Source organism: Lepidochelys olivacea (genome assembly GCF_965140295.1).
Source record: "Lepidochelys olivacea isolate rLepOli2 genome assembly, chromosome: 1".
NCBI classification, from domain to species: domain Eukaryota; kingdom Metazoa; phylum Chordata; order Testudines; family Cheloniidae; genus Lepidochelys; species Lepidochelys olivacea.
The window spans coordinates 108702936-108718973 of record NC_140411.1 but is presented as its reverse complement, the minus strand read 5'-3'; the positions used below and the strand labels follow the sequence as shown (position 1 = coordinate 108718973).

General features: G+C 37.8%; 1 protein-coding gene across 5 annotated transcripts in view; it reads right to left on the bottom strand.

Annotated features, from left to right (window-relative positions):
* Positions 1 to 16038, bottom strand: part of MYO16 (myosin XVI) — a 637262-nt gene that overhangs the window by 429177 nt on the left and 192047 nt on the right. For all 5 annotated transcript variants that reach the window (XM_084616853.1, XM_084616854.1, XM_084616856.1 and 2 more), the window contains exon 4: positions 14892 to 15035. In XM_084616853.1, coding sequence (XP_084472979.1) covers positions 14892 to 15035 — 144 coding nt within the window. The remainder of the gene's footprint in view (positions 1 to 14891; positions 15036 to 16038) is intronic.

Here is a 16038-nt window from a genome sequence, read left to right as displayed (position 1 = left end):
GTCTTTGTCTCATAATATGAGAACAAAAGGTCAGTTGATGAAGTTAATGCCTGCTAATTTTAGAACCAAAAAGGTATTTCTATTTCACACAGGCATAACATTTTGCTTCATATAGTGTAGTCTGTCTGTTGAATTTATTGCCACAAAAAGTCATTGAACTAAATACATTAGTTAGATTTAAAACCAGGGTGGGTTATTTTTTGACCATTGTTTATGTTTGTAAGTATGCAAACTAAGATCAATCAGAACTCATGTTGTAGGGCAGGGATTGGCAACCTTTGGCACACAGCCCATCAAGGAAATCCGCTGGCAGGCCGGGACAGTTTGTTTACCTGCAGCATCCATAGGTTCGGCTGATCGCAGCTCCCACTGGCCGCGGTTCACCATTCCAGGCTAATGGAGGCTGTGGGAAGTGGCAGCAGCACATACCTCGGCCTGCGCCACTTCCCGCAACCCCCATTAGCCTGGGACAGCGAACCGTGGCCAGTGGGAGCTGCAATCGGCCGAACCTGCGGACGCTGCAGGTAAACAAACCATCCCGGCCTGCCAGCAGATTTCCCTGATGGTCCGCGTGCCAAAGGTTGTCAATTCCTGTTGTAGGGCATAAAATGATCACCTGCAGGGGTCAAAAAGGAATGTCACTCATGTATAGCACTGCAAAATTAATTAGATGCATTATTGCCAGAAAAGTGAGGGTGGAAAACTTCCTCTGAAGATCAGCTATTGGTTATTGCCAGAGATGAGGGACAATAAGTCTGGTCTAATGTGATATATCCTAGTTCTTAACTACATTCTTTCTTCATGGCTTTCATATTTTGGACTCCAAACAATGTAAAGGGATATCATCATTGAATTGATTATGATAAATTTCTTCTTCCCCTAGCAGGAGTGAGTCAGGCAGGGTGATTAAGAAGGTAGCTCTAAAGAGGAAAAGCTGCTCCTGAGCAGTTTCTAGCTCGTAGGGTCAAATGAACAACCTAACTGGGTGAATAAATGAGTTGTAGCAAAATCTGAACAACTGTTTAGCAACCTGGACTTCTTCCCATTCCCCCTCAAGTTGCTGAAATTGGTGTGGGTAGGCAGGAAGATTAGGAAGCAATGCTTCTGCCTCAAACTCCAGTTGCTAAGCAGCTAAAATGCACTGGTTGCACATCTCCAGTGCATATTCTGCTTCTCACTGATTCCTCATAGAATTACTTTTGTTTTATAAAGAGGATAGGTGCCAAATGACACATGGGGATAAATGACTTAGTTTCATGTATGTGACTGGATATTGCCACTTTGATACTGGTGTGTAGGTGACAAAAACTAAATGAACAGATACATGTGGATGATGTACATTAAAAAAAAAGGATGTATGCTCTCTCCCTGCATGTGGGAAATGCTGAGACGTTAAATGGTATGTAACAAGTGACTATTGTATACAGTATCTAGAAGCTGTGAATATAAGTGCATTATGCTTCTGCAAGCAGCTAATAGTTCCAAAGCACTAAGTCAACTAATTTGCATTTTTGCAATGTGTTAAATTCACAGGGGTGATTAATAACCTTGAGATATTCCAAGACTTCAAGCTATGTGCTGTACAGCAGGTTAATATGCAGCCTGAGTAACACTCTCCTGATGGATGGTAATTAAATCTATTTTTCTCTACAAACAAGTCATTGTGTGAAATACCACTGTACTTAGAAAGCTTAGAATGCCATCTTAACTCAAAAGGAAACTGCATTCCAGAACAACATAGTGTAACTAGAGAACTAGCCCATCCAAGTAGACTCAAACTATGAAGTTACTGTGTCTGGGTAATGCATGAAGTACAGTACACTAAAAAGATTTTCTAGCCACAGAATGCAATGGCATATTTCTGTAACCACAATATCCTAATCCTGCTATAGAAAAATGATCATATATTATTTTCTTATTGATCAAATTTGATATGATCCTGTAATATATAGCACTCAATCAGTATGCATATCATATCAGTGATATGATTACAAGTTCATTTGCATGAAAAAAAGAATTAGTCAACTAATATATAGGCATATAAACTTCTGCACTTTTTTTCTATTTCAAAAGGGCAACAAAGTATTTTATACGAAGAAATAGAACACAAATACTTAAGGGACGTAAGAATATCACGTGGCCTCTCAAGGCCTTTCTCCCTAATTATGCATTTTAATAGGTTAATTTGCTGTTTTCATGGGTTTTATCAAATCTGCTCATATATTGCAATCTTATCATCATATGATTGGTGGACATATACTAGTTAATTCCCATCTCCAAAGTATGTTTAGTTTCCTCTTTTATCATTGTCTCCTTCCTCTCCTGAACCTGTTTATCATTGTCTGCTTTCTCTCCTGAACCTAATGCTTTATTGCTCATTCTCTCAACAGTTCTGTCTTTTAAACACCTTTTCTGAAAATAAATCCATCTTGAACTATTCATAGGCTAGTCCTTTTCTTTTTTTCATGAGTTGCCACATTCCATTTTTAAACCTGAACACAGTGCTGCTGATTAAAAGTGTAATAGTTCCATGCCACCAAATCATTCAATAGAATAGGTGCAAAATTTGCATACTGTGGCTCCTGGGTCAAGAAAACAGTTCTGAATATTATCAAGTTGCCTCCAGATTAAGTACTCTACAAAAAAACCCACAGACAATGCTTCAGGGAAAGATGTGAAACTGGTGTCAGCAGTTATTTTTGTTGTGTCTTAACCTAACAATGTAAGTACTACAAATACAGTCCAAACTCAGAGTTACGAACACCAGAGTTATGAACTAACTGGTCAACCACACACCTCATTTGGAACCAGAAGTATGCAATCAGGCAGAAGCACACACACACACACACACACACACACACAAAAAGTAGCAGCAGCAAATACTGTACAGTACTGTGTTAAACATAAACTACCAAAAAAAAGGGAAATTTTAAAAAAGATTTGACTAGATAAGGAAACTGTTTTTGTGCTTGTTCATTTAAACATTATGATTATGTATGATTATTAAAAGCAGCATTTTTCTTCTGCACAGTAAATTTTCAAAGCTGTATTAACTTAATGTTAAGTTGTAAACTTTTGAAACAACAACCATAACGTTTTGTTCAGAGTTACGAACATTTCAGAGTTACCAACAACTTCCATTCCCAAGAAATTCATTATCCACCCCCCGAAAAAACCTTTCTCGCGGATCTCCATTGTTCTTCAATTTGAGTCTTTAATGCCTATGCTTCATTTCTTATCCCAATCTCATTAGTTTACATTGTTGTCCACTAAATTAAATTAGCTCCTCATTCTCAGAGACCAAGTCTACACCAATTATTCTAAACTTAGGACTTCCGTTCCACTATACGTTTCTCCCCTCCTGTTATTTTAACTGAAGAAAGTGCAGAGGTACACGTAAACACATGAGCTTTTTAATGACCCTTCTGTCACCTTCTTTATTATCTCCATTAACCCTGTACTGTTAACCTTTACCAAAACCATCTACTTTCAATCCATAAGCCACTTTTTTGCTGAAGCAGTTTTCTTCTCATTACCTTTACACACCAATCTTTAGGGCTGCGCATCATGACAAGCTGCCCTTGAATTTTTGATAAATTATGTCACTGCTGTGTTTTCCTCTAGTCAGTCACTCATGAGTTCAAAAATTCATGAATATTCATTTGCCTTCTCTCTTCCAAGAATCCAAGATCATAGCCCCTTGTAAATGGCCTGGGACACACTTATCTGAAAGACCATCTCTCTCCCCACACTTGAATCAGGGAGAGGGGGAAGCTGCAAAGATATTCTCTGTGAGGGCCCCTCAGCTTTGGATATCATTTCCCCATTGCTAGTTATTTGTCCTGGTCTTTCCTTTTACAATGAGTGGATGGGAAGGCAATGATGAGGGATCTTAAAAACCTTAAGCATGGTGGGTTTTTTGTTTATTTATTGCTGCTGAGTTATTGGTGATTGCTATGTATAATCTTGATTAATGGTTGGAGGGGTAAGAGAGGGGGGACAGAGAAGCAGTACAATCTATGCTTGCAGATTTAAGAAATTTTCAGGATTGCCTACAGCACAGAATAAGCATTCCTTTCTTATGATAATGTTTATAAGACAAGGTAACTAAATACCAGTATATGGATGCACAAGGCCCCTCCTTTTTGGTCCCACTGGTTCAGGACCTCAGCATTTCTAACACTGAGGATCTCACTCACCTTACTGCCCACTGTAACTTCAAATGAACTGCAGAGGCCAACCACTTATGAGAGGCCAAAAATCTTTTCTTCATCCTTCCTCCACTTGACATCTTCCACATTAATAAGCCCTTCTGCCAATCCAGTATTGAAAAGCATCTTGATCATTATTTCTAATTGTTAAATCCTTCATACACCTTTAATAACAAGCATCTCTGACACACCAAGCTATAAAAATGCAGTACTTAGGCAAAACTGAGAGGCCCTGCAAGTATCTTATCAAAGGGTTCTGAAAAATTTAGGACACTTCCTTGACTTTTTACAAAATATATCAATGAGATGTTATTAGTCCTGGTCTTTCCTTTTACAATGCTGCTTACATGTAATAACTTTGTACAATTGTGGCCATTTAAAAAAAATCACCATTTCTCAGATACTTTGGCAATGTAGAGGGGCCTAAAAGTGGGTAACAACTGTAATTTACACTCATTTTAAGGCTGTTACATTACCAGAGCGGTATGAAGGGACCTTTATGTAAATGAGAATTCAAGCCAAAGTATTGAAGAATTTCAAAATCTGTGGCACTCCTAGGACAAAGTGGGCATTGAAAGAAAGGCGTTTCATTTCTTTTGAGTAAAGAGACTAAGACACATACTCCCATTCCCTCATTGTGGATTATTTCTCCAAAGATTTGCCTTTCAAATACAACATACTTTTGTAGCTAAAAGAACTATTTACCCATAATTTTACCATACTCACCATTAGTTTTATTATTCTATGTTTTCAATGGTATCCACAATGTTAAAACCAACCAGATGTAACAGAACATCCCACTTTTGTTTTTTGGTGGATTACTCCTATTGCTATTACGTGGAATTTGAAAACTTTCACCCAATTTCTCCATCTTTATGTAAAACTGGTGTGGTTTCTAAAGTTTTAAAAGGTCCATTAGCAGGTGAACTCAGCAATTAAACCATTCTTGTCAAAATACAATATGTTAGAAACTATCCAATGCACGCAGAGTATTATTTACTTTGAGTCACAGGTTTAATATGTACCTTCTAAAGCACAAACTGCTGGGCTACAGGTTTGCCTCTGAGTCATAAGAGTAAGGTGGTAACACAGATTCACAGCACTTAATTGTAGTGTCACAATACACTACATTGACAACTTGTGGTCACAAAGAATTCTTTGACATTTCCCCCTTAAATATGGGCCTTTACCCTTGTGTTCTGGCATAATTCCAATATGAGTAATATATACATTCCACCAACATAAATTGCCCTTTGACTTAACGAAAGAAATATTCTTCTTCCTTTTCTGTTCTTATACTATTGTATACAGTATTTGTAATAAGTTTTAAAATGACTGTTGCATTTTTCTCTGAGGTGGCAGCATTTTGGTGATGGAGGGATAAAGGAATGCCTATACAGAGAGCAGATTGAAAAACAAAAACAACATTTTCGTGAAAGTTGTCACCCAGTTTTTCATCAAAATTGAAAATCCCTTGAACAGTTTAGTTGCAAAGCTTGCTTTAAAAAGGCTTTATTTTCAGTAAAAACATAAATAATAAAATCCAGAGCCTCTAGGTCTCTTCAAAACTAGATGGATCCACAAATTGCTGCAAGAGACTCATCATGCAAATGAGATCTATGAGAAGCTAACAGAAGAAAGACTGGCTAGGTTCTTGTCAGAATTCTCCAATACAAAAAGTAAGGGCATAGCATTCCTTCTTCACAGAGATTTCCCCTTTCTGACATCAGTGGAGAAATTCAGTTCCCAGGAACTTTATACCTTGCCTGAGGCTCTTTCCACATGTGTGACCTACTTAATACTCATATCCTAAACTGTCAAGACACAATATTCTTCTATCCAAATGAAATGTTTAGTGCCATATTTTTGGTATTCTGAGCTTGGTGTGAGAGATTGGTAGATACAAAGGGGAATGGGTTTAGAAGTCTTCAAGCATTAGAAGTCTTCACATGTTTGTCTATATACGATATTTATATGCAATTACCTTAACATCTGAGTACATCACAATATTTAATGTATTTTTCCTTAGAACACTCTTGAGAAGTAAGACATTCTATTACCCTCCTGTCTTACAGATGTAGAGCTAAGGCACAGGGATACTAAATTAATTGAACAATCCCCCACATAGGAAGTTCATGGCAGAGCAGGGAACTGAACCAACAGCTCCTAAGTCACAGGCTAGTGTCCTAACTACTGGATCACCTAATATTCATATTACTCAGTAGTCTAATCTCTGGCACAATGTGAGCACCACCAGGAGTAGGATACAATAACTTAAGTTATGCTTTTCATAAAACAGAATTAAAAGCAAACTTTACTAAAAGATAGATTGGTGTCCCCCAATTTTCCTTTGTAATTGTTGTCCACTCTGTCACTGTTGTTGTCCACTTTCTCCACTGGCACAACTGAACAACGTTTAGTATTTCACACTTATGCCTCCCTTCTCATACCTATTATGAGAAGACTGCCTATCCAATTAATGGACCACTGTTTTCTCAGCTTCTCTCACAAATACTGCTGATGCAAAGAATTAACTCAACCTCTAAATATCACTCTCAGGTTACCATTAATTACTTCCTATTCTTGACCTTCAATGGCCCTACTGTCTCCTGTCCTTTAACTTTCTTATGTTTGAAAAATGTTTATTTTTTAATTATATTCTTTTCTCTTGATTTCATACTACTACTTGTTATGAGGTTATTTCTTTTAATATTATTTGCTAATATTTTTCTTAGGGTTGATATTTCTAACAAGCTCCTCATTTTTTATAATCACCATGCACCTTTTAAACCCTGATACTATAACATAGAAACTTATACACAATCATTGTATATCTGGCTGGTATTCTATGTGATTTCATTCAATATATTACACAAATAATGAGAATTCTCAACTTCTGCAATACATTACTTCTGTATAATTATGAAACACATGTAGAATAATTACATCCACACACCCCTATGATCACATCATATGTCCTGCAGCTTTTCATATAAATTTTATACTGCAGCAAGTTTTGTAGCCCATGAAAGTACAAAGTATGTGCTGAAGAACTCAGTGTTTTCTTTTTATTTCCATTTTTTATCTTTCATTTAATCCTAAAGCAAATAATATTGTGATCACTGATCATTGTTTGCCAGGATTCATCCTATTTTGGTGCTTTTAGTCAGATCCATTATAATGCCACTGTCCAAATGGTGCTCTCAGTCACACTGAAGTCAAAAGAGTTGCATACATGGGTTGCAGAATTTGGCCTACTGTACATAATATAAAATGCTATTTCCAAATAGATGGGGAATTGACAGGCAAATGTTCATTAACGAGCAACGTGGGAACAAAATACCACAAATCAAATATATAGTCAGGTTTAAAATACTCAACCAATATTATCACTGCAACCGAATCTGGCCTGTTAAATACAATACATTATTATGATGTTTGCCAATGTGGAAGTGGTTTAAAAATATATATTTTCAGCTTTCCTTACCTAAACAGGAGTATAAACCTGTCAGATCTCACAAGCTAAGCAAAATCAGAGTAGGTTTTGTAAGAGATATCCATGACACACTTAGAGGATGAAGGAAACGGTACTGTGGATGAAGGAAATGTGATTCAGGAGACAACATTCTCCCTTCTTAATCAGTACTGCATCACTCTTCCAGCACAGTGCTCAGAATAATGTGCTTCTGGAGATGCTGCCTTTCAGATGAGATATATGACAGGACCATTTATGATCATTAAATGTCCCATAATACTTTTTTGTAAGAATGGGACTCTTAAGCTCAAAGTGCTCACCAAATTTCAACTTGAATAATCACATTCTGCCTAGCTAAATTTCTTCTGTAGTTTCAATGAGATATGGTACAATTTACTTACTGTTTTAACCAATTGTGTAATGTTCCTCTTGTGAAATTGTAGAGTTTCACTGCAGAGGATAGCTGGATTTTAATAATGGGCTACATGATTCCAATATTTATAGTCTGTTGGCCTTATTATCATTTAAAACTAATGCTCATTTTCATCACTCCAGCTGTTAAGAAGATCTAAAAATGGGTGTAAATATAATTTCAAATTAATACTTTATGGTCCCTTTACCGTACCAGAGTGGTGAAAAAATGGTGAGCCTCAATGTAAAAGTTTAAAATGTAAAAGTTTTACCAATATAACTATGTTGTTGAGAGGGGGGATTTTTTCCCCCCACTTTAACTATACCAGTATAGTTGAAGTGTCAAAACATCCTAGTGTGCATTCAGTGGAAATGAATGCATCCAATGAAATGAGCTGTAGCTCACGAAAGCTTATGCTCAAATAAATTTGTTAGTCTCTAAGGAGCCACAAGTCCTCCTTTTCTTATTGATTACATTGAGAACAATCTACAAAGAGAGTTCACTCACTCATGCCAGGGATTGATTTGGCCAACTGTCTGTAAAACTATTTTATAAGAGAAAATGCCAAATCTGGTCATGGGCTTATGCAAACACAAATGTCATGCCCATTTTTTTTTTTTGGTTAATTTCTACATACAGGTATTATCAGAGTTCTGTGAAAAATATCCTTTAAACTGAGAGACCGTGCAGCAAGTAATAATACATTAAAGTCTTCTCTTTGGAGGATAAATCATATTCCAGTCTCATGGAAGCCTAAAAGGTACTTGACATTCTCTTTACACCATTCCTTCCATTTGCTTTTCAACTCTGCATTACTCGTAAGTGAGATGGTCTGTTCTCATGGCAGAAGCAAGAAATCTTCAGAGCAGGAGGTCAACAACGTTGGAAGTATACCTGTTCATTCAGGGGGCACTTCAAAAATGCCCAAATGAACTGCAGTGTTGTTTGGTGTTCCACAACTCAGACAACTTGTTTAACATTGCAGATCTGCTCCTGTAAACCTAATGCAGGATGTTTCAAGCAGAACTCTGTCTTATATACTCACAAGCAGCTCAGTTTTCCCAAATTCTTTTTTAAAAGATATTGGATCAAATACAGCCCCAGTACAACTCCTTTAAAGCAAACAGAATCTTAACCATCTAAACCAAAACTGAATTTTGTCCATCAATTCCAAATAATACAACCCAGCTGAGCAAAAGCAACATTCACTCAGCTGACAGATAGAGATTAAATTCCTTGTTTTTCTAGTAATGTCAGAAAAAGAAAGTATTAGAAAGAAATTGGTTTCTGCAATACATAACTATTTTCATGTGCCTATAAACAAAAAAAAACCCTGCATAACTGACTGCTGCTGTGTATCATTCTAATACATTATTAATCATGTTTATTACGGACCATAGGAACCAATCAAGAATGAAGCCCCATTGTGCTTACTTGGGCAAGTTTCCCATTGACCTCTATTACATTTTTGCACAAGATACAATTTCAGGATTTGGCCCATGGTGGGGAGGGATTGGGCTATTTTCTTTTAATTTATTGCTTGTAGATGTCCTGCATATTCAATCTTTAAGAGAGAAAACGTTGCAATTGTTTTCTTATTCAAATAAATTAAAAAGGAATTTTAAAAAATAAAACAAAATGAAGGAATTCATGAGGTTTTATGAAGTGCTATTTACTCTTTTAACTGCATAGTAAATTTGTGGAATAACAGAAGTTGCCTGCAGCTGATATGGACATTATCCAGTCCCACACTACACATTAGACACAGACCTTGAAACACTCCAACCTCAAGGTAATGTAATTATTAATATTAGAAGCTCACACAAACATGGTTTGGGGATGTCAAATAAAAGCTTCCCTACAATTTCTACTTCCATTTTCACTTGGATGAAATGTTACTAAATGTATTATTTATGTCACTGTTCAGAAACTATTGCTCATCTAACAATTTCCCTCCACAAGATTATATTTATTATTCCCAATCCTGGGAGAAAAATAAGTGATTTATGTAGTGTGGGCCAAATTCTGCCCTGAGGAGTGCTGACTACATAGGAAGGGGGCAGAATTTGCCAATATATGTGTATATATAATTACAGAAATATTCTTGTTTTGTTCAACTATAGTACACATAGGAGAGCCTCATATGCTGCAACGTTTCAGAAGATGTACAAATGCTTTTGAAAAACAAGGTTTATAATAAATAGGGATCAAAGCACAGATGATGTGGGATACAAAAGAACTTTGGTTATAGACCCAGTTTGAAATAATGGGATTATATTCTATTGCAGTTCTAAGCAAAATCCTAGGGTGCAGAGGTGAGATTTTCAAAAGTGCTGAACACTGCCCTAACTCTGCTTCCACTGAAGTCATTAGGAGTATATCATGCTGAGCATTTTTGAAAATCTCACCCAGGGAGCAATGGCAGGCTTGAATAAGGAAAATATTGCCCTGCTTCAAAAAGTCATAATTTCTCTAATGAAACAGACTGAGAATCGGATATTTGAGGATTTTTTTACCCCATTTCATCAGGGAATAGATGCTCTTGACTGTTTGTGACTTAGATTTCCGTACTTATACTGTAAATTAGTCATAAAGAAAAGAAAATACATATCTATTATTTGTATGGCAGTACAATGTGCTCACAATGTCTTAGGCCATGATACCTCAACTTGAAGAGCCCAACACAACAGGCTATGGAGAAAGGGTAAGCATTAGATACAGTCAGAGTTTGTGTTAATAAATGGTTGAAGATCATGAACCAGCTCATTGCTTCTGCAACATGAACTTATCAATTTTAGCCAATGTAGTGGTCTTCTCAAACTAAAGGAGGAATACGGAATACACAACAAACAGTACTATCCTATACTGGTTAAGGTGGAGTGAACTTGGACCAAAATGTGCAAATACCATCTGCCAGAGATTTCTCCGTATTTGGCAAAAGTAATGACAATGTTTATAGTGGCTAACTCCCACTCTATCATATCTGACAGCTGTGGTTTAAGAAAATAATAATATAGTCAACACACAAAACCAGAAAATAGTATACATAATACATGTTTCACCTAATGGGACCAATCACAATCAGATGTCAGATGTAATTGATAGCTTGAGGAAAACAGCAATCATAAATGAATTCAGAAATTATAAAAGGCTAAGACTCACCAAGATTCTAAGAAATGATATGGTAAGACTCAGATCAGTGAGAGATAACACCAGTGGCTTGGTGTAAGCAACTGAAAGGAGTACAGGAGCTTTTGGAGCTACCTACCTAGGGGAGTGTGCCCACTTTTGTCACCCATGATTGACTGTGTAATCAGTGTCAGGATGAGCTCCACCCTGACTTCTGATGGTGAGGTGTGGCAAGTTGTGGAAAAGAACTTCAGCGGCCAATCTCATTTGCATAGGCACACCCACCCTACCTAGAATGAGGCCATAGCTGCCCAAATGGTCACTTTGGCTGCTGTGGGATCCCCAGTGTCTCTGTTATTGGGGCAGGAAGAATAAATTGTTATTACCCTGATTATGGGAACTGTGCTTGGAACTGTACTTGGCCTTTTGTTATGATGGAGGGACTCACCATCAACTCAGCAGCACTCGCTAGGCAAGGGTCATGGGTTCCAAAACTCTGTGAATTGAGAGAGGCTGGGGACAAGTATTAACACTTGGTGGCATGGGCCCCTGGGTGAGGGCCTTATATGCTAATTGCACTTCCTCCTCTCTCCACTGAGGCATATCAGAGCTAATTTTGATTCCATTAAGAGTCTAGTTACAGGCTGCTGAGCTCACTTTGGGCTAATGGTGCACCAGCACTGAGGCTTCTCTTCTACAAGCTGAATTCACCAAAGAGCTGAACTGACTAACAGCTGAAATCACTGAGCATTGTGTTAAGTAGTGGGGGAGCCTGAAGATATATTGTGGAGCAGTTCGTGGGACAGCTGGAGTGCCTTGTGGACAGGCTGGTGGAGCAGTTCATTGGACGGTGGGAGCTGCTGGTGGGACGTGGAGCGGAGCAGTTCGTGGACCAGCTGGTGGAGCAGCGGAGCGGAGCCGAGCAAAGCAGTTCGTGAGGCGGCTGGCGGAGCGAAGCCCCCCTATGGAGCTGTGGGGCGGTCAGCTTCAGATCATGTAAGGTGCCCCTTACCTCTCTTCCCCCCCCCCCCCCCATCTCCACCCAGGTTGGGAGGTAAAGCTCTGCAGATAAACTTTCGAACTCTGGAGCTGCCCTGACCAGGGACAGAGACTTTGGGGTCATTGGACTTTTAGGACTTTGGGTGACTTGGGGTTGCTGGACTCAAGAACCAAAGGGAAAGGACATGCCCCAATTTGCTTGGGGTGGTTTTTTTTTTTTGCTCATGGGTTGTGTTACGAATCCTGTTGGTGGTGTTTCCCCAACATAATGCCACATTGTTTCTCCCTGTTATTAAAAGGCTTTTGCTACACTCAGACTATGTGCTTGCGAGAGGGGAAGTATTGCCTCTTGGAGGCACCCAGCGGGGGTGGTATATATTTGTCCCAGGTCAATGGGTGGGGGCTCGAGCCGGTTTGCATTGTGTTATTGGAATGAAATCCCCTAGATATTGAACCCAGCCCTTGTTGCTGCCAACTCTGACGGGCAGAAGAAGGGTTACAATTGGATCCCCTGCTAGTTCTGGAAGCTCAGGTAGTAGGCAAGGAGTGCATTATTCCATGTGAGCCTTTAAAGAATATTACAATCATTTTGTTCAGATGCAGTTCATTTTGTTCATAATACAGTTATTTATACCATTGTCACTTAAAAATTGGATTACTAGAATACTCTATATTAGGAGTGTGTCAGAAGACCATTTGGAAACATCAACACCCTACTTGCTTAGACATTTGTTCTCATGGAATGCATTATACCTGTACATCTTAATCTGCATTTTTTTCAGAGCTAATTCATTATGCTGGTTTTGACCTATAAAGTTCTAAATACATTAGGTCTTGGTTATGTAAGAAACCACTTCCCTTCTCAGAAGGTACCAAAGCAGTTGAGATCAGAAAAGTCACGCAATCTAATGTACCGTAATTTAAATGGGAGTGTCTGATGACAGGATATTTTCACTAAGAGAAAATAGTTCTTGCACTCAAGAACTCTTTCCACCTTGGTCTGACAGATTTAGACTCTGCTGACTGTCAAGAAATACTGCAAAGCTCATCTGTCCTCCTTTCAAGAAGGGCTCTGATTTGAGTAAGCAGATGAGCTAACGGGGAGTTACATGGGTTATTTTCACTATTGGTTTATTCTCTACATTAAAACAGTGATATTCTCTGTAGTGTTTCTGGTAGTGTGAGGCATGCCCCCCAGATGGGGTCATGAAGCACTAGTTATGGGATTCAGACACAGACCTCTTAATTGTTCTTCAGTGTCTCAGATTTAAATTAAGAAAGTGAGTCTCTCTCTTGCTGTTAACAATGCTAAGAAATTTTTCAAAATTGCCCCAAGAGTAACTGATAGAGAGATGCCTGCCTCAGTTTGCAGATGGCCTGCAACAATAATTCAAAGGTGTAAACTATCTCATTTATTTCAATAGGTGCTAATTCAGATGCTGATGGCAATTATTTAAGGCAACGCTGTTAACTATTTCACTGCTTATGAACGCATATATGAGAGGAGAGGAACAATAATATTATGAAAATCTATATCTGCATTTTCAAAGGATGGATGAGGGCGTGAGAGATTAGTCAATGTGGTCCAAAATATGTGTGAATTAAGATGAGTAGGCCTTTAACACCACATGGTGGGGTTATCGGGTGGGCGCTATTAGTTTCATTTTTCCTAAGCGAGAGTCAGCTTTTAACAGTTTATGAAACCCTGCTCTAGAATAAGTTTTCTGGTGGTATTTGTAATGCACAATAGCCTAGAGCAAGGGGTGGATGAATTTCAAAAGGGTCAAAATAAACATTCCTATTATATAAAATTCAGGATTTTGTGTGAACATACTTATAGACCTGTAGAACTCAACAGGAGTTTTACATTTGTCTTCTTTGGGTCAGGAATTGGCCATTAAAATAGTACTTTTTTTCTTGCTATATATTATAAATCAATATAAGCAAGTAAAAAAAAGTTAGATAACACTTTGGGCAATTTCGACATTGTCTCTTTAAACTACATTGTAAAATAAACAGCGACCAATATCCACGCAATACCTGCCAAGATTAAAGTCTGGAGCCTTAGAAATAGAAAAAGCTTAACAAGAATAAAGTGCTCGTCTATCATAGGCTGAATGTAGTCTGTTACACTTATTATACATAGCATTCTTTCTTCCATAGATTCAAAGTTGGTTAGATCAATATTAAATTGCTCTTACTTTCATCATATTCACAGATATCTCTTCATGAATACTGAGTGTAACTGAATGCCAAGAATACTTCTTGCTTTTGAGAAACAATTTTGATAGGACTATCTGCCCACTTGGCCTTTAATAGCAAGCAATGGGGAGAAGAGAAAGGAAATTATCTGCTTGTCCCATTTGGGACTGACCTATTATCCAGATACATCATCTCCTAACCAAAACAAAACAAACAAAAAAAAAACCCTTGACATGACATTTACACTGTAGTCACTTTACAGACCTGAAAAATTTCTTATGGTAGACTCTCTAAATATGCTGCGCTCAGAAAGAAAAAAGAAAGAAAACCATGACGTATGGATATATTCTTCTCACTGATCGGATTACTTATATGTTGCATTCACACAAACATTTCAGATCTCATACCTTTGCATACTATGTCTCGTTTTCAAGAACACAATGCACTGAATTGTTTTACTTACTACTAACAGTAGCAGGACAATATCAGGATTATCACATGCACAGGCTACATGCACTGATGTCCAAAAATCCTCATCCTGATGATTTACATTTACTCCTCTGTCAATTAGAATTTCTGCAGCAAAGGTATTATCATAACGAGCACACTGAAAGAGAGAAGAGAAGATTACACACAGGGCTTAACTCAAGGTACAAGTGAATTTATCAATGAACTTTTTTCAAAAAAAGAACAGGAGGACTTGTGGCACCTTACAGACTAACAAATTTATTTGAGCGTAAGCTTCCGTGGGCTATGAAATTTATTTGAGCATAAGTCCATAAAAGCTTATGCTCAAATAAATTTGTTAGTCTCTAAGTGCCTCAAGTACGCCTGTTTTTTTTGCGGATACAGACTAACACGGCTGCTACCCTGGAACTTTTTTCAGTTTGTGTTTATTCCCTACATAACATAGAAAGTGATCAGATAATATATTGAAGATTAAGCTTCCATTTCTGAAGGGAGCTGATGGATCCATGGAAATAAACTCTGTGACATGCAGGGAGTACATACTATTAGTGTAGGATCCAAATTTAAAGAAGGCTTGGCTTTCCATAGCTACACAGAGAACAAGATTTACCCTTGATTAAATTACATCATTACAAACCAGGGTTCTGATCTTTCCTAAGAATTTTCATATGGAACAAATTACAGATGGGACTGCACAGCTCCAGGCATAAACAATGAGCTACAGTGTCTTTTGCCTCTAGTTCATCAGGGTTTGAAAACAGCCCAGATGTGCAGTGACAAAAATAAAATAATTATTGCACTCTGATGTTTGTTCAGTGGCTTTTGTGAAATGAATTGGCATTTTTAGTCCACTTCGTGCAACAAAATAATCAATTGTAATTAGCTTTCTTGTTAGAGAGGGTGGTTGACTGACTGGGCATACCAAAGAAACAATTCTGTGCCTCCCAAAAGAATGGACAAGCCAGGTGGTAATTTCAAAAAAGCTTAGGGCCTGAACTCTGCTACCATTGATGTCAATGGGAGTTAGGTCAAAATTTAGTACTTCTGAAAGTCCCACTCTCAATTGCAGGTTTAAAGCACGTTAATATGGCAGTCTGGAAAAATGTGAATAATGCTCTTAATTCAGCATCTTTCACAGTCTT